Source organism: Amblyraja radiata, chromosome 34 (assembly GCF_010909765.2).
Source record: "Amblyraja radiata isolate CabotCenter1 chromosome 34, sAmbRad1.1.pri, whole genome shotgun sequence".
Taxonomy (NCBI): domain Eukaryota; kingdom Metazoa; phylum Chordata; class Chondrichthyes; order Rajiformes; family Rajidae; genus Amblyraja; species Amblyraja radiata.
Genome location: NC_045989.1, coordinates 6,727,135 through 6,746,327, shown reverse-complemented (window position 1 = coordinate 6,746,327; position 19,193 = coordinate 6,727,135). Strand labels below are relative to the sequence as shown.

The 19,193-nt window shown below is 41.5% G+C and overlaps 2 protein-coding genes across 5 annotated transcripts in view; one reads left to right on the top strand and one right to left on the bottom strand.

Annotated features, from left to right (window-relative positions):
• Positions 1 to 537: 537 nt before the first annotated feature.
• pex11a (peroxisomal biogenesis factor 11 alpha) lies at positions 538 to 14,904 on the bottom strand. Its single transcript, XM_033050125.1, has 3 exons — positions 14,078 to 14,904; positions 8,193 to 8,308; positions 538 to 3,467 (listed from the first exon to the last, which is right to left on the bottom strand). Exons 1-3 carry the CDS (start codon positions 14,131 to 14,133, stop codon positions 2,890 to 2,892), a joined length of 750 nt encoding a protein of 249 aa, XP_032906016.1. The 5' UTR covers positions 14,134 to 14,904; the 3' UTR covers positions 538 to 2,889.
• Positions 14,905 to 14,943: 39 nt separating this feature from the next.
• wdr93 (WD repeat domain 93) overlaps positions 14,944 to 19,193 on the top strand; it is a 65,320-nt gene continuing 61,070 nt past the window's right edge. For 3 of the 4 annotated variants that reach the window (XM_033050202.1, XM_033050203.1, XM_033050200.1), the window contains exon 1: positions 14,944 to 15,269. The gene's annotated coding sequence lies outside the window, so the exon portion shown is untranslated. Of the gene's footprint in view, positions 15,274 to 19,193 lie in introns of all 4 variants that reach the window. The other variant, XM_033050201.1, reaches the window with a different exon arrangement.

Genomic DNA, 19,193 nt, shown 5'->3' with positions numbered 1-19,193 from the left:
TGGATTGGGGACCTTTCAGGTCGAGAGCCTTCTTCACTCTCAGTCTGGAACTGGGCCTGGAATCCAGATGAGTTTGAAGTCTGAAGAAGTGTCTCGACCCGAAATGTCACCCCTTCCTTCTCTCCAGTGATGCTACCTGTCCCACTGAGTTACTCCAGTATTTTATGTCTATCCAGACGAGTTGACAGCCTCGGCCTGCTGGTGGAGAGGGGTGGGGTGACAGAGTCCATTGTTGCGGGCGGCCAGAGTGCAGATAAGGGTTGTTGGTGGCAGGCGCGGCTGAGGAAGCTATGTGGACCAGAGGTGGTAGCAGAAGGTGTGGTCACAGTGGTGGCGTGAGCAGGTGGGCAACCGGCATGGCAAGTGACGCGAGCCGGGGACAGTGCAGCAAGTGGTCAGGGAGATGGCGCAAGCTGCCGTCGGTAAGTCAGTCGCTCCAATCAAAATCCGTTGGAAAGAGATCAGTTAAAGAATGTTTACTCTATCTGTAACGACATTAAGAGTGAATGCATTTAAAATAAAAATAAGTCATACAAATTTTGTGACAAATAATTTATTAGAGCACAAACAGAACAGTAGAACTATTCAGCAAATATAGCAGCATTGGTTTGCAGCAATCAATGAAAATTAGTTTCTTCCTAATTTAGGATACAGAAATTAACATTGCTATTGCATCAAAAACTTGATATCACATATTGCTGCACCAGAATGTGGGTTGCATAGTTAGTCTTTATGTTTTAACACTTTCCCTTCACAAGCTACACCATATTCAAGTAAAGTTCCGAACTAAAAAATGTTAACATTCTGTTGAAACCTTTAATTGAATATTACACATTTTTTTTTTTTTTATTGCATAGGGTTTCAGTAAACAAATAGGTTTCTGATAAGAGCTTATAAATATTCCAAACTCAGATGCATTTCCTCTTATAAGACAGCCCCATATCAAAAAGTGGAACACCCAAATATTTCTACATTTTCACTAAAGGTTTGCAAATTCAAGTCATGAGAAAAGCTCAAAAAAAAAAATCACAAAACATTACCCAGCCACTCGTCACCAATGTATTAAACACAGTTATTTCTCCTGTAGTTGGATCATTTGCAGGCAAGTCATAGTAAGGCACTTTCCTCACAAGAACATAAAAATTATAGACCCTGCTCTTCAGCAGACAAGTGCAACAGAAATTCTTCCATAATCACCTCCACAAGGAATATAACAGAGAAAATGTGAGGGGAAAATATTAAGAGGTCTAGAACTATGAAATGCTTCTGCACAAGCTGTCACAACCCAGATTGAAATATATGGCATGGGATTAGGGATTTCATGTTTTTGAAATTGAGGGGAACACAAGCTTGCAATAATTCAGTCACACAAGTGACCAATTCTCTCAACAGACCCCAAACCATTTTAGAGGACTATTTAGTTTAGTTTTAGTTCAGAGATACAGCACGAAAACAAGCCCTTCAGCTCACCGAGTCTGCACCGACCAGCAATCCCCGCACGTTAACACTACTCCACACGCACACTAAGGACAATTTTACATTTATACCAAGCAAACTAACTTACAAACCGGTTCATCTTTGGACTCTGTACAAACAAGCACCCAGTCAGGATCGAACCCGGGTCTCTGGCGCTTCAAGGCAGTAGTTCTACTGCTATGCCACCATATTTCCCATCATATTTGATAATTTGGGTATTGCAAAAATAGGCTTTCTCCATCAGGCACATTTGCTAAAGTTATACAATGCTTTAATGCAAATTAACGTAATTTCAGATTTGACCCTGTAAAAAAAACAAGCTTTTTAGGCAAAAACAGGAATATTTAAAGAATAAACCTTGAACAGTAAGATAATAAAGAACAAGAAATAGCTCCATACCAAAGCAAAGAATGAAGTAGGGCACAAAGGTATTAAGAAGTTAAGAAAGTTCTTTACAAATGTAAAACTTTAGAAAGATCTCTGTATGGAATTGTTGCGGAGGTTTGCTGAATAAAATTGGTTTCTCAGATGGATTGAACCAGATATCACATCACACAAGGGGCCAATCCTCTTCTATTACTGACTCTACAAACACAAAACTGAAGGTGTTAACACCCAATTTCAGACACCTATCCCTAATACCTTGCCATGCACTGCAATCTTGAAGAGAGACACAAAAAGCTGGAGTAACTCAGTGGGACAGGCAGCATCTCTGGAGAGAAAGAACAGGTGATGTTTCAGGTCGAGACCCTTCTTCAGACTGCGTTACTCCAGCTCTGTGTCTATCTTCAGTTAATACCAGTATCCACAGCTACTTCTTGAACATACTGCAATCTTGATCGTGATAACACCTTTTGCATTAGCATTTAATAATTTCAGAGTTCAAGCACTTTTCAAGCACCTCAATCTCAAGACCGAAGCCTTGTTATTAATATCCAGCAAATGTAAATGTCAAATTTCTTTATATTTACCTTGCCTGGGTGAGAGATTAATTAAAACGTAGAACAGCATAGAAGTGCGAGATCAGACAGACAGACATGAATTAGAGGATCAGTACCCTGGTAAAGTTGCAAAACTAAATTGGTGCACTTCTGGTCTGCCTTTGTACCCAAATGGAATTTTGCCAATCTGAGACTGGCTTTACATTAACTTATAATTGATTTCCTTGCCCATGACAGGAGGATGCAAGATTTTGATCAATAAGGCTTCAGGTTCACAGCGATAGCACACATTGGAGATCACTGCTCAGAGATTTAGAGAATCAAAGTTGCACTGAGCAAAATTTTAATCCACCAATGTAGCTTATAATTTTTTCAGAAAACATATTGAAAACACTATTTCCATTTCACACACATGTTGATGTTTCTGTCAGAGAAATAAGAAAATTCTTATTCTTCTGGGCGAGCAGTTTATTCATGCTTTCAACTTCAGTGCTGGGTGCATCAAAGCTAGAATTGAGAGGATTGAGGACAGGAGCCCACAGAAGCCAACCACACCAGAATTGGTTTTGCAGATGCCCATTTTGTCTAGCGGGAGGGTGAGATCGCAGAGATTTTTAACAATGTCAAGCAATACAGGAGGATTGTTCCCAACGATTTGGAAAAGCAGCACGAGGAAAGCTTTGGACTTGATCCTTGCTATCCAGTCAAACTCTCTCTGCGCACGATTGTTTTCCAGGTTGTTTATGGATTTGCTCTCTTGCCTCTTTTGGACAAGCACTTCTTCTTTCATGAGCTGGACAACCTCATAAACATCTCTACCGAGGCTGACAACTAGTGAGAAAAAATAGTAATGGTTGCATCGCTTGCTCCACTTCTCCTTATCAATATCACCAAGTCCCACTGCGCCGGACCAGAGAATATTATCACAGATGTAGTACAGAGCCCGACTGAGGGATATGGCAGTGAGACAAAACCGTAGCACGGGGTCTGAAATCTGAACGTTCCTTCTGGCTGTCTGGACTGCATCCACTGTGTTACCCAACCTAAATACTGAAACAAAACAAACAGCATTTGTCACACAGCTCTTGTTATCAATGGCTAAGGTATTGAAATGAAATTATTCTGGGTGAGGCAGAAGCAATTTATATATAGTCTTTCTGTTGGAGCACAAGTGCCTCTCTCTATTGCAATGTGCCTTCCATATGCAACATCACACATTAACTATGACATAGAAACATAGAAAACAGGTGCAGGAGTGGGCCATTCAGCCTTTTGAGTCAGAACTGTCATTCAATATGATCATGGCTGATCATTCAGAATCAGTACCCCGTTCCTGCTTTCTCCCCAAATCCCTTGATTCTGTTAGCCCTAAGAGCTATATCCAACTCTCTCTTGAATACATCCAGCGAAATGGCCTCCACTGCTTTCTGTGGCAGAGAATTCCACAGATTCACAACTCTCTGGGTGAAAACATTTCTCATCTCAGTCCTAAATGGCCTACCTCTTATTCTTAAACTGTGAGCCCTGGTTCTGGACTCCCCCAACATCGGGAACAGTTTTCCTGCATCTATCTTGCTGCTGCTTCTTATTACATCCTCATACTTGAACTTCCGACCAAGGAAAAAAAAAAAAAAATAGGCCATTTGAACTAGTTTAAAAAGATACTCTTTGATAACAACTCTTATGGAAAAGAGTTATGACCACAATTTTTCCACTGTTTCTTGCTCTAGTAATTTCCATCACAAGGATTTTATAATTGATTGAACTGAATGTAGAATTGTCTTTGCATTAACCATATAACAATTACAGCATGGAAACAGGCCATCTCGACCCTTCTAGTCCGTACCAAACACGTATTCTCCCCTAGTCCCATATACCTGCGCTCAGACCATAACCCTCCATTCCTTTCCCGTCCATATAACTATCCAATTTATTTTTAAATGATAAAAACAAACCTGCCTCCACCACCTTCACTGGAAGCTCATTCCACACAGCCACCACTCTCTGAGTAAAGAAGTTCCCCCTCATGTTACCCCTAAACTTCTGTCCCTTAATTCTCAAGTCATGTCCCCTTGTTTGAATCTTCCCTACTCTCAGTGGGAAAAGCTTATCCATTGACATAGCCACAGGTTCTTTTTTGTACACACACAATACATGCATAATTGAGTCAATTGGCAACACTCACAAAATTCAAAGCTATCCATTCAAATGTCACAGAAAACGAGTACATTTTTAAAACCCAGTGCTAAATTATCCCTCGAATTGGGTCCTGACCATATAATCAATCACTCACTTAATTTTTGTGAAACATTACTGTGAATGCAAATGTAGTCACATGCATTCAGTACAATAAACTCACTTCAAATTCTACTCAACTGGTTACATAATACATACATTTGGTTATTATGTACAGCAAATACATATTTCTTCACCCCTTGTAAATTACAAGGCTGGTCTTTGCAGCATAGACAATTACATCAATTCAATGTGAACATCAATTGATGTCGTTCTTTGGCACTTGGGATGAGTGGAACAAACTGCTATTGAGCTATTGCTATGACCTTACATCAGATCTGTTCACAGCTCCATTCCACGTCAATTGATTACTTTGCAGTATAATAAACAGAGCTCTTCAGAATTGTTTTTAGCTTCCAACACAGAGCTAGTAACACAATTGCCCCAGCTTGTGTGTCGCCTGAAGCTTTGCTCATGGGTGCAAGAGTTTGCCTGTAGTGAAGCTAGACTGGATACTACTTACTTCACCTTGTACATGGTGCAGCTCATAACCAGATCAGATATTTGTCTCTTTCCCATCCCTTTTTCAAAAATCCAAACTGCACCAGTCCACTAGCCTCATGACCATAAATTCTACTTTACCTTGCTTAGTTACCTACAATCATTCTGTATTTGCACTGACTAGTCATTTTTGCAACCCATTCTTTCTCACAGCTAAATTCACCCTCCACCTATTCAAGTTTTTCTGTTCAAAATTCTTGCGAGTCTTTCATTTTAGTTTAGTTTAGAGATACAGCACGAAACAGGCCCTTCGGCCCACTGAGTCCGCACATTAACACTACCCTACACACTAGGGACAATTTACACTTACACCAAGCGAATTTACCCACATACCTGTATGTTTTTGGAATGTGGGAGGAAACTGAAGATCTCGAAGAAAACTCACACGGTCATGGGGAGAACGTACATACTCCGTATAGACAGCACCCGTAGTCGGGATCGAACCCGGGTCTCCAGCGCTGCAAGGCAACAACTCTACTGCTGCGCCGCCGTGTCGCCTTTTGGTGTCTGTACATTTTTTTCAAATGAATCTCTTATCACACACATGTCCATTCTCCTTCCAACCCACGTCCTTCTGAATCTACCAATTCCAAGTACAATCTCAACTAGAGTAGTGGCAGATGATAACAGGAAGGACAGGTGTGAGCAATGAGGGAGGGAGGGAAATTCAGTAGGCAGGGGAGGGGTGAAGAAACGGTGTAATAGAGAGATGGGGGGAGGGAGAGGCTGGGGATAAAGTGGGTAGAGAGATGTAATAGAGGACCAGGAAACTACTCAGGCAGAACAGGAGCTGCTGTCATTTAATTCACTTCGGACCTCACCATGGCAGTGGTGGAGGCCGAGGACAATGGGAAGGGGAATTTAATTGGCTGGTACCCAGGAGATCCAGATAGCCAGAGCAAACAGCTCAGGTGCTCAGTGAATTAGTCACCTGGTCTGCGTTTAGTCTGAGTGATGTGGAGGAGGCCACATCAAGATCACCAAATGCAATAGATGAAGTTGGAGACGACACAGGTGAAATGTCCCACCTGGAAGGGCTGTTTAGTTCCCTGCGTGCTCTGTAAGGTTAGATCGCATGGGATCCAAGGAGACATAGCCGAATGGATAGAAAATTGGCTTCATGGAAAGCAGAAGGTGGAAGGATGCCTTTTGGACAGGAGGCCTGTGGCCAGTGGTGTGCCTCAGGGTTCGGTGGTGGGCCCCATTGGTAGTTGTCATCTATAGCAATGATTTGGATGAGAACGTACATGGCATGATTAGCAAGCTTGTAGATAACATTAAAGTTGGTGGTATTGTAGATAGTGAAGATGGTTGTCAAAAATGACAACAGGATCTTGATCAATAGTATCCGCTGTTCCAGGTGTCATCTTCTCTACATCGGCGAGACCAAGCGCAGGCCCAACACCTCCGCTCAATTCGCACTAACCAACCTGATCTCCCAGTGGCTCAGCACTTCAACTCCCCTCCAATTCCAAATCTGACCTTTCTGTCCTGGGCCTCCTCCATTGCCAGAGTGAGGCCCAGCTCAAATTGGAGGAACAGCACCTCATATTTCATTTGGGTAGTTTACACCCCAGCGGTATGAATTTACTTCTCTAATTTCATAGTCCTTGCTTTTCTCCCTCCTTCCCCTCCCAGCTCTCGCACAAGCCTACTGTCTCCGCCTCTTCCTTTCTTTTTCCCGCCGACACCAGTCTGAAGAAGGGTCCAGACCCGAAACGTCACCTATCCTTCTCTCCATAGATGCTGCCTGACTCGCTGAGTTTCTCCAGCATTTTTGTCTACCTTTTTCCCAGTATCTGCAGTTCTTTCTTCAACGCAGGATCTTGATTGGTTGGGCAGGTGGGCTGAGGAATACTTGATGAAATTTAATACAATGAGGTGTTGCATTTTGGGAATGTTAAAGGCAGGATTTCTAAGGTGAATGGTAGGGCCCTAGGACGCAGGAAGATAAGAGGTGATCTTATAAATAATGAGAGGAATAAATCAGTGAAATGCACTGTGTTTTGCTCAGTGTAGGGGAATTGAGAACCAGAGGACATAGGTTTAAGGTGAGGGGGAAAAGATTTAATAGGAACCCGAGTGATTAGGTTTTTTTAATTTTTTTATTATTACACATAGGGTGGTGGGTGTATGGAACGAGTTGCCAGAGGAGGTAGTTGAGGCAGGTACTATTGTAATGTTTAAGAAACGATTAGACTGGTACATTGGTAGGATAGGATTAGAGGTTTATGGGACAAATGCAGGGAGGTGGGACTAGTGTAGATGGGGCATGTTGGTTGGCGTGGCCAAGTTGGGCCGAGAAGACTGTTTCCACGCTGTGCGACCGACTCTATTCCCACAAATGGCAGAAGCCACATTTCCTGAAACAAGGGATATTTCAGATGCCCTGGAATAGAAAACCTCCTCTCCAGGTGCTGCGGAGACAGAAACAGGGATGGACAAGGAAACAGAGAAAGGGACAATGACTTACAAGAGACAAGGTGGAAGGAGTCTAGGCTACTTGAAGACTTTTTATTAGAAACGTTCTGCAGTGTGAAATTATTGGGTTTACGATTTCTTTACTTGTGGGAGCCACATGCCATTAACTGCTCACCAGGAATCGCGTTTCAGGTACAATTTATTGGATGCCTATTGCCTGAAAATGCAGAGATGCAAAGAGTTGTCGTAACAAGAACTATCCTGGGTTTGATGCTAAAATTCCATTGTGTTTCAGCCTTGATGCCACTCAGAAAAATCCATAACCAAACCTGCTAATTTTAAGACTGGAAAATGGGAAGTCTTTAGGGAGAAGTGGTTCCCAGAAACACTTGTTACAAATTAATCCATTCACTTTAGATTAAACTATGCTTTGAAATAACACCAAAGCATTGTGGAGGAACACAATAATCTGCTTTTGTAAACATCACTATGAATAGCTGCAGCAGGACAGAATAAGGCGCTGCTTGTGTCCCCCTCCCAGAACTGTTTTATACTTACACTTGCGTCCTGAACTCAAGTTAGACTCCAGATGTTTAAGTTTGGCAGCCAGCTCCTTGTTGCTGCCATGCTTGTGAATGAGACAATTAAGTAAAATGCATGCATACTGAGTAGTTCTGAAAGAAAACAAAATGCAAGCACAGAGCTTATTTCCTGCTACATGCGACAAACAGCAACTCATGCTTACGGCAAATTCATGCTTAATATCTTGGGACAAAAACAAGCAATGTCATCATGTGCCTTTTAAGTTAGAAAAAAAGGAGACTTTTCATTAATGTTATCATGCAGCATTCAATAGCGGTAGAGAAAATATTATCGTCCTGCTGAGTTTTACTGTTTGTATCACTCATTCTCACTTCGCCACAGCTAACAATGCACCATTGTGGAGTTTACCTTTCCTTGATCATCATTGCTGTCTATTATTTGTCCTTTTGCATATCTTTCATTCATATATTCTATGTACCTTTTCATATCATTCGTTTCCCTCTCTGTTGTCTCTCTGTCTGAAGAATAGGAATTCGAGGGGTAACTTTTTCACACAAAGGGTGGTGGGTGTATGGAACAAGTTACCAGAGGAGGTAGTTGAGGCTGGGACTATCCCATCATTTAAGAAAGTTAGACAGGTACATGGATAGGACAGGTTTGGAGGGATATGCACCAAACGCAGGCAGGTGGGACTAGTGTTGCCGGGACATTGTTGTGTGGGCAAGTTGGGCTGAAGGGCCTGTTTCCACACTGTATCACTCAATGACTCCAAGGGTCTCGACCCAAAACACCACCTATTCCTATTCTCCAGAGATACTGCCTGACCTACTAAGTAACTGCAGCTTTTTGTGTCTATCTCCAGAGATGATATGTCAGGAAACAAATAATCCACCGGTAATTAAGAATCTTTCGAGGTCTTTGCAAGATCTACACAGACAGATTAATGGAGAATCAATGGAAATCATAGTTAAAAGGGTTAATTTGTGTACTTCAATAGCCATCAATTTAATAATCAGTTTTAAATAGAATATGTAGATGAGCAAGGAGAAACCATGTCTTGATGAGTAACGACAGCCACCATTTGCAGAAATTAAGCAAATGTAGTGGTCTTGAATTAGTTGTGGTAGGAAATGGATATTATGTAGAAGATATGGAAAAAATAAACAGGTCTACCAGACAAATGATGGACAACATCATCTTTAAAGATGTTTGAAATCAATTGCACTGAAAGTCACTCCAAACAAAACATAGAACTAAGAAATAGCCTGAACCATAACTAAATCTAGAAATTGAGGAGCTCCTCTATATAAATTTGAAAGACAGACAGACAAGATGATGAACTCAACGTCTTGTGCATGACATCTTAGAAAGGTAGCTTACAAAGCAGATAATCAAGTTCTACACATTCCAAATTAGTGCAAACTATACTTGATTTGAGCACTCTTAAGGATCAAAAAAACCTTGGTCCCATTAATGTCATCACTAATGCCACAATTTGAATTTACTCTTTTCAACCCCCCCTTGCCTACTTCCATTTATCATCCCCAACTCCTATTTCCCAACTCCATCCCTCCCCTCCCTTAGCTCCACCTGCCGTCATCCTTCGCCCCCTCCTAAGTCCACCTATCACCTACTTACCCATCCCACTTTCCCTTTTACTGGCCATCATCCCTTTCCACTCCCAGTCCTGGTGCAGGGTCTCGACCCGAAATGAGGACAATTCCTTCTCCCTGACAGATGCAGTTCCACCCATTGAGTTCCTCCAGCATTTCAGTTTCTTGCTCTCCTAATTTGCATCACTTAGCTCACACCCATCTGGTTCTATTCACAACAACTTCCATTGACGCCATACCCTTAAGGAAGCAAAAACCAGCGGACTTCACAGGAGCATTACCAAATAAAACTTTAAAACAGAAACATTAGGGTAAACGCAAAAACCTCAATTAAAAGTAGTGATATTATGGGACATCTTACAAAGAAAGATAAAGCAGCAGACAGGTTCAATGAGATAACTCCAGAGCTCAGGACCTCGATAGCGAAATCATACAGCAATTAAATTTCAGGGTGACAAACGGCAGATTTCAAGGACTACATATCACATGTTACGAGATTGGACAGTTCACAGAAACAGGAAGGATAAAACCACAAAGGAACTTGAAAACATGGATGATCATTTTTTAAATGATGATAATGCAAATCAACAAGTAATGGGGTGGTTATTATGAAGAGTGCAACATGGAAGGCATGCGAGGAGTTCATAGCCAGGACCAGAAGGTGTGAGCTATAGGGCAGGCTGGGACTCTATTCCATGGAGCGCAGGAAGTTGAGGGGTAATCTTATAGAGGTGTACAAAATCGTGACAGGAATAGATCGGGTTGATGCAGAGTCTCCTGCCCAGAGTAGGTGAATTGAGGACCACAGGTTCAAAGTGAAGGAGAAAAGATTTGATAGGAATCAGAGGGGTAACTTTTTCGCACAAAGGGTGGTGGGTGTATGGAACAAGCTGCCAGAGGAGGTAGTTGAGGCTGGGACTATCCCATCATTTAAGAAACAGTTAGACGGGTACATGGATAAGACAGGTTTGGAAGGATATGGACCAAACGCAGGCAAGTTGGACTAGCATAGCTGGGACATTGTTGGCCGGTGTGGACGAGTTGGACCAATGGGCCTGTTTCCACACTGTATATTCTATGACTCTATAATCCAAGTGATTAGTAGAAATCTCTATCTATGTGGGAAGAACTGAGCTGTTCTTCCATTTTGTATTTCAACATGGGCAGCATTTCACTCTGTGGGAATCGACCGTTACTCCAGTGAATGGCTAAACATTCCTGGTGCAGGTGGCCCATAGAGTTAAGAAAACAAGCTTGCTAGACACAAAGAAGAGCTTGTGAACTCAAGGCTACACCAAGACTCCCTAAATTTTCTACATGGATAAAGAAGCCTGTTTCTCAAAGGAAAGTTACTGAATGCTGGATCACAATAGTTAACCATGTAAACAAGTGTACATGACTAACCGTGCTATCAAAAAATGATAAAAAAAATATATACTGCATGCTTGGAATCGTGAGGACAGTTTCTTGCTTGACTTTGCTCCCTGTCTGACAAGTTTTAGCTAATAAAGTAGCTACAGTTTGATAGGCACTAGTGTAAATTATTCCAACAGTTTTGGAGGTTCCACTGAGGTCGGTAATCTGACTTGGATTCTTGAGAACAGAACTCTAGTGACAGATGACTCAGCCGGCAAAAATAAAAAAAAGAGCAGGGTTTTCTTTGCCTCGAGTCTTTTCTGCCACTAGTACCCGTTTTGTACTAGTGGTAGAAAAGGTACGTTTTGCCCTCACCCATGCATGCATTTTAAGCTAATCACTGTGAACATTAATACATAATTAATACTAATTATAGGAAGCCCACAGATTTTTAACCTATTCCAGTACCCCTTTCAGACACAAGAAAATGATCCATAACCTTTTGAAAGCTATTCTACTACCCACAGCTATTGCAGTAGTGAAATGCTCCGCACACACTGTGACATCTCCTGAGGCAATGCCCGAGCTGATGCACCACTCCGAGCAGCAGCCACCCCACCCTCAGAGTGAAAAAAGTAATTACAGATAATTACTGCTAAGTGTATGAGATGCCAAAACAATAACATGGGATAAACTCCCAGCGTACAGCCTTCTCCCCAACTCCAACCATGGGGGCCTTTTGTTTATATGCAAATGGATTTTTATACAAATGCCTGGATGTATGAGTTATAAGTTTGTGTTGGTAATTGTAGACATGTTTTCCAGATGGGTAGAAGCCTTTCCCACTCGCAGCTATGATGCCACAACAGTGGCCAAGGTGCTACTGAAAGAAGTAGTACCAAGATTTGGCATTCCATAGGTTACGTCAAGTGACAATGGATCTCACTTTACTGGTTTAGTTGTTAAAGAACCAATGAAGGGACTTCAGTGCAAACAGCATTTTTCCTGCCCATATCACCCACAATCATCAGGGGTAGTTAAAAGACAAAACAGGATACTCAAGACTAAATTGGCTAAATGATGTAATGAGACAGGTTTAAAGTGGCCTGAAGCCTTGCCATTAGCTCTATTGATAATTAGATCTAGCCCAAATCAGAGTACAGGGCTAACTCCATATGAGATAGTAATGGGGAGGCCAATGAAATTACCTGCAAGTGCTCCACTGCCGACAAAGGCAAGGAACATTCATAACATGCATGAGAACAAGCTGAATCATTGCACTAACTAAATCTTTCCAAAGTTTCCATTCACAGGTGACTGAAACAGAGGAACCAACCAGTGAAAGCTGCCTTTTTATCAGCCTGGAAACTATATGCTCATATAGACATTCAAGTGAAATAATTGCCTTCGACCACGTTGGGATGTACTGTTCCAAGTGCTGATGACGACCCACACCGTAGTGAAGCTATGAGGAAAAGTGACATGGATCCACACCTTCCATGTCACTTCCTCCACCAGCCCCAGACTAATGACTGGATTCTATCTAATGCCGGTAACTATTGTGATCAAAAGCACAACAGCTTAGGACAATAACTTTCAGCTCATACAGACAACAACTCACACAGATTCTCATGAGAGCACACTTGTGTGTCCAGAAGAACAATACACAAGGAGGTACCCAGGTGGGCAGCGTCAATCTAAAACAATGTCAGTATCTGCTAGACATGACGCTAAACATTCCCGTTTTCGGTTTACTAGGCACTTTTCCGAATACCCTCAGAGTTCATGGGAATGCTAGCTTGGGACTTGGGACTCTATGAACTTGCATAAACACTACCATCGATAATGATTTTAAACATCTTGGTGTTAATTCCACCTGCTACTGCCAGAGATCTTATAAGTGTTTTTTGTTCCTTTGTCCCGGTGAAGGCACTGTGTATGAGGCAGCCAGCCAACAGTCGCTTATCTTTTTCTTTTTGTTCTCACTTTTAATTTCAAGTTTTTGTGTACCTTTTGTGTTGTGACTGTCGGCAGACCAATTTCCCTCCAGAGAGGAATACATTTTATTGTATTGTACTGTGCTATTATGATATAAAAAATGATATAAAAGTACTGCATGCTTGGAATCATGAAGCCAGTCTTAAAGTAGCTACAGTTTGATAGTTACTCATGTCTAGTGTAAATTATTCCATCACCTACCTGGATACATCTAGTCAGGTAAGCCTTGGATCCCTTCGATTAAATTCAAAGTAATCAAGGCCCTCAAACAACCCAAAGGATTACGAGTTACTTCTAACCAAACGTGACAGTGCATTAACTTTACACAATGCAAGGCAAATATTTCTGCTCCACTTCACTTATACTGAACTCACTCGCCAGTTTGATGCCAGTGCAAGAATCAGTTGAATTATCTGGAGTTCCACAACACATTTTGTTTAAAATATCAGTTAGGGCACATAGAAAAAAGGTCCCTTTGTTGGAATAATCTAGCTCTGTGCACATTTCAATTGCATCCTAGAGTTACACTATTTACATATGCAGTACTTGCTTCATTTAGATTAATACAATTTATATTTTAAAGTATAGAACTCATGCAGAAATATACACACAATTCTAGATAGGTCACAACAAGACATGTTCAATTTAAGTACATTAGTACAACTGTAAACATAAATTGGTGTTTGCAGAGAAACCATGTACATTCTGCCATTCAAAATACTGCAAGGGAACAATTAAAACAATTATGTATCACACAACTTTAATAATGTTTACACTGAGCTGTGAACTGTAAAATGTGTTGATTACAATGCAACCATGGGAGATATTGGTGAAAGGTGGTTAACCACAAATGACAATGCAAACATAATTACCATGAAAACCAGTCCATTTAATGCAGAAGCAATGCACGACTTTACTGTGTATAAAACATACCTGAAAATCTTGTCCCTTCCTTGGCTGAGGGAGGCAAGTTTTACATAGGAATCCATGGAGGTTTGGGAGGCAGCAGAGACCAGTGGAGCTTGGGTGCAACGAGAAAGAAAACCTATGAACTCAAGAGGTACAGACACAAAATAAACAACTTCCCCAAGGCAGACACAACCTCAATTTACAACACGGTAGGAAAAACAACCAAAGATAAGTTAGAAAAAGGAGATATTAAAAAGCCTGTCCCAATTACTAAAATAAATCATCTACAACACTGATGCCACAGAGGAGTCATTGTCTCATTTGTGGTATAAATGACTGGATTAAAGTGTTTAGATGTTAAACAAGTCTGCATCAGGTCCAGAGAACTTTGCAAACTCCAGCCTCAACCCTTATCCCTCGGCCTCCACACCTTCCTGCACAAACTTAAATCATTAAGCAATCAGGATCAAATCCACCATGGTGTGTTTCACAACACACTTTGTTTGAAAACATCAATTAGGACAGAAAATGGGTCTTCATTAGAATAATTTAGTTCTGCGCAAATACAAATCACACCTCATACACTGAGTTACTCTAACATTTTGTGTCATTTAAAGTTATGCTATTTACAATTAGATACAGTCCTTGCTTCCTTTACATTAATACCATTATGTTAGAGAGAAGTATATAAAGCTCATCCAGAAATATACACATATTTTAATTGCAAATTGGTCACTATAATACAAAAAATACAAACAAATGAAAGGAGCTACAGCTACATTTCCTAAACGTGTCGGCTTCACTGACCCGCTCTCCCCGGCCGGGCCGCAGCGCCGGCGGACATCTTGCAGCGACGGACGGGACTTCCGGCCCCGGTATCCTAGCAACGGGCGGCATCAACGACCAGAGGCCTCACTCACAACTTGCTTCTTTCTGCCTCTCTGTAAACCCTGCAACATTTGCGGCCTTCTCATTCTCATTTACTTGTTTTAATTTTTACTTTCATTTTTTGCTTTATTTCCCATTTTCCTTTCTTCCCATCAACGACCAGAGGCCTCATTCAGCAACTTCTGCCACTCTGCAACCTGCTGCATTTGTTGCATCTACTTTTTTCACTCTTACTTATGCGGGTTTTTGTGTATACAATTCTCCCATAAAAGCACTTGCCATCTGTTAGGGCGACCAACCAGGTGTGACTGCTGGAACGTGTCAGTGTGTAGGTACATTTTCCATATATTTGAGTTACTTGCTTGATACAATGTTGATTTCACGAGAGAAGGAGAGCACACAATGTTTGCCTGGATTTTTCATTTATAGCTTTGATTTGTGTTCTATTTATGTAAATGCAGCAGAGGAACAAATCACTCTGTTGGAGAGATGCATTTGATGTTGGTGAATTTCAAATTACATTGCTGCATTACGACAATGCATATTGCATGAGGTCAGTCAAGAAACCCTAGATTCAACCAAAGAAGGGGCTGCACCGCTGGTAGAGCTGCTGCCTCACAGCGCCATTGATCCAATCCTGACCTCGGGTGCTGTCTGTGTGGAGTTTGCACATTTTCCCCGTCACCGTGGGTTTCCTCCAGCCCCTGTAAATGTTCCCTATTGTGTAGGAAATATTTGCGAAACTGGGATAGCATAACTATTGGGACACTCTCCTCAAATTCAGCGACCACAACATTTTGTTTCCATCTTACATTTACTTCCTGATGACATACAAACCATGATCAATACCATGGGGTCTACAACATAGTAAATCTCAATAAAGATCAGCGTTAAATAAAGCTACATTATTGACCTGATCCTTTTCTCACCAGAATATTGCATCTCACCTTCAACTAATGTGATAGTGAAGCTGATATTCAGAATCCCAATTTTGGTTATTAAGCTATAGTATGGAGATGATGCTTGCGAGTGTATGTTTACATATATAAATTATTTATTTATTTTTGTTTTACAAACCAATTCACATTGAATCTGCATGTTACTGGCACAATCAGTGATGCTGTTGCATTGCATGACTCTCCAGTCCAATCGATCACAGCCATGAACACACATTTGATGATGATGATGATAAATACTTTATTGATCCACTCAGGGAAATTCAGATGTCCAGTAGCCAACACAGTCAGAACGAAAACAGACAAAAAATAACATAAAATTAAAATAATAAATAAATAAATAAACATTTGTGCATAAGGGGACAGTACAGATCCCTGTCAGAATAGATATGTTTATTTAAATTGAACATATTTTGCTTTTGTTGTAAGGTTGGAGGAACCAAATCCACAATACTGGTTCTACCTCAACTTGTGTAGGAAGGAACTGCAGATGCTGCTTTAAACCGAAGATAAACACAAAACGCTGGAGTAACTCTGAGGGTCAGACAGCGTCTTTGGAGAAAAGGAACTGGTGACTTTTCGGGTCGAGACCCTTCTTCAGACTGAAAGTCTGGGGAAAGGGAAACGAGAGATAAAGATGGTGATGTAGAGAGATATAGAACAAATGAATGAAAGATATCCAGAGATGCTGGTTTAAACCGAAGATAAACACAAAAAGCTGGAGTAAATCAGCAGGGCAGGGAGCATCTCTGGGGAGAAGGAATGGGTGATGTTAACTTAACATGGTTTGAGTCTGAAGAAAGGTCTCGTTCCGAAACGTCACCCATTCCTTCTCTCCAGAGATGCTGCCTGTCCTGAGTTACTCCAGCATTTTGTGTCTATCTACCTCACAAATTTGTGGGAGGGTCCTGATGGATCAAAAATGCTGCTTATCACGACTATCTTGAGGCAGTTAGCAGTTGTAATGTAATTAAATGCAGAATAAAACTTCATTTATTTTGATCAAACTATGTTCTTCAATTCAGCCTCAAAAACATGGTTTGAGCCTCAAAAACCAGTGTCATAACAAAAACAATTTTGGTGCATTTCGCACCCATTATTTTATAGCTGTGTTTTATACTTAAGAAGAGACAGAGCATAGCAATGTATTTGTTTTAATCACGCCCTCAGATGTCATTCTATCCACACAGGCTGAGTGTTGCAGATAAGGAATCCAGAATTTATTGTGGTTTAATGAGAGCTTAAAATGTTTGGAATAAGTTCTGAATTTAAGAGAGTGAATAAAAGTTTAGATTTTTGGATGCAAAAACAAATTCTCTAGAGATTCTATCGATGTTATCGATGTAACCAGAGAGGGATTACAAATGAATGCAATGCAGCGATAGTTATGTGATTTTGTGCAAATTACATTTTTTTTATTATAAGGGAGTTGAGGTTTAGAAATAGGGAAAAATTCTCACAGTTATATTGGTGAGATCACACTTGAAGTACACTGCACAGTTTTATTCCCCCTATTTAAGAAATAATAGACTAATATTGGAGTCAAGAGTCAAGAGTGTTTTATTGTCATATGTCCTGGACGGGACAATGACATTCTTACTTGCTGCAGCACAACAGAATATGTGAATATGTAAACATTGTATATAACGGGAAAAAAAAGAAAAAGTTCAATAAATAACAAATACAGTGCAAATAACAAATAATAATAGTCTTTTGCAGATCAGTGCGCATAGCTTATTCGTTGTGTTTAATAGCCTGATGGCTGTGGGAAAGACAGTACAAAAACAACTTACTAGTCTATTTTCTGGAATGACAGGGTTGTCCTATCTTGAGTAACTGAAGCTGTGGATCTGTATTCTCTGGAGTTTAGAAGAATAAGGGATGATCATATTGAAATATGTAAGATCCTGAGGTGGCATAATAGGGTAGATGTTCAAATGCTTCCATTCGTGGAAGAATCTCGAATGAGTGGACATGGTTACAAAATAAAAGTGCACAGTCATTTAAAACTGAGCTATGAACCACTGAAATTCTTTACTATGGATTATTTGGAGGCTGTGGATATTATAGACGACAGACAATTCCTTGAAAGATGAGGGAACTGTGGACAGCGGGAAACTGGCGCAGAAGAGGAGTTGAAGTCTGTGGCAGTTCAACCATGATCATAGGGTGGCACGGTGGAGCAGCGGTAGAGTTGCTGCCTTACAACGCTTACAGTGCCAGAGTCCCGGATTTAATCCCGACTATGGGTGCTGTCTGTGCGGAGTTTGTACGTTCTCCCCCTGATGCCGTGGGTTTTCTCCGAGATAATAATAATAATAATACATTTTATTTATGGGCGCCTTTCAAGAGTCTCAAGGACACCTTACAAAAATTGAGCATGTATAGGAAAAACATGTAAGGGGAATGAAATAAATAGTAGAGACATGACTAGTACACAAAGTAAAGACAGAATTCAATACAAAACACAGCATGAGGCAATTAATGCACAGATGAAAAGGGACGGGGACGTGGGGCTAAGGATAGGCAGAGGTGAAGAGATGGGTCTTGAGGCGGGACTGGAAGATGGGGAGGGACACGGAATTGCGGATCAGTTGGGGGAGGGAGTTCCAGAGCCTGGGAGCTGCCCTGGAGAAGGCTCTGTCCCCAAAACTGCGGAGGTTGGACTTGTGGATGGAGAGGAGACCGGCTGATGTGGATCTGAGGGACCGTGAGGGTTGGTAGGGGGAGAGGAGGTCAATGAGATATGTGGGGGCCAGATGGTGGAGGGCTTTGTAGGTGAGGACCAGGATTTTGTAGGTGATCCGGTGGGAGATGGGAAGCCAGTGAAGTTTTTTGAGGACTGGAGTGATGTGATGCCAGGATTTGGTGTGGGTGATGAGTCGGGCGGCTGCGTTCTGGACCAGTTGGAGTCGGTTGATGTAGGTGGAGCTGATGCCAAGGAGAAGTGAGTTGCAATAGTCCAGTCGGGAGGAGATGAAGGCATGGATGAGTCTTTCAGCAGCAGGCGGTGTGAGAGAGGGTCTGAGTTTGGCGATGTTGCGGAGATGAAAGAAGGAGGTTTTAATGACATGGCGGATGTGAGGCTCAAGGGAGAGGGTGGAATCAAAGATCACGCCAAGGTTGCGGGCCTGGGGAGATGGGGAGACAGTGGTGCCGTCGATGGTGAGAGTGGGGTTATTGATTTTGCTAAGTGTGGCTTTGGAGCCTATGAGGAGAAATTCTGTCTTATCGCTGTTGAGTTTGAGGAAATTATGTTGCATCCAGGTTTTTATTGCTGACAAACAGGAGTTGAT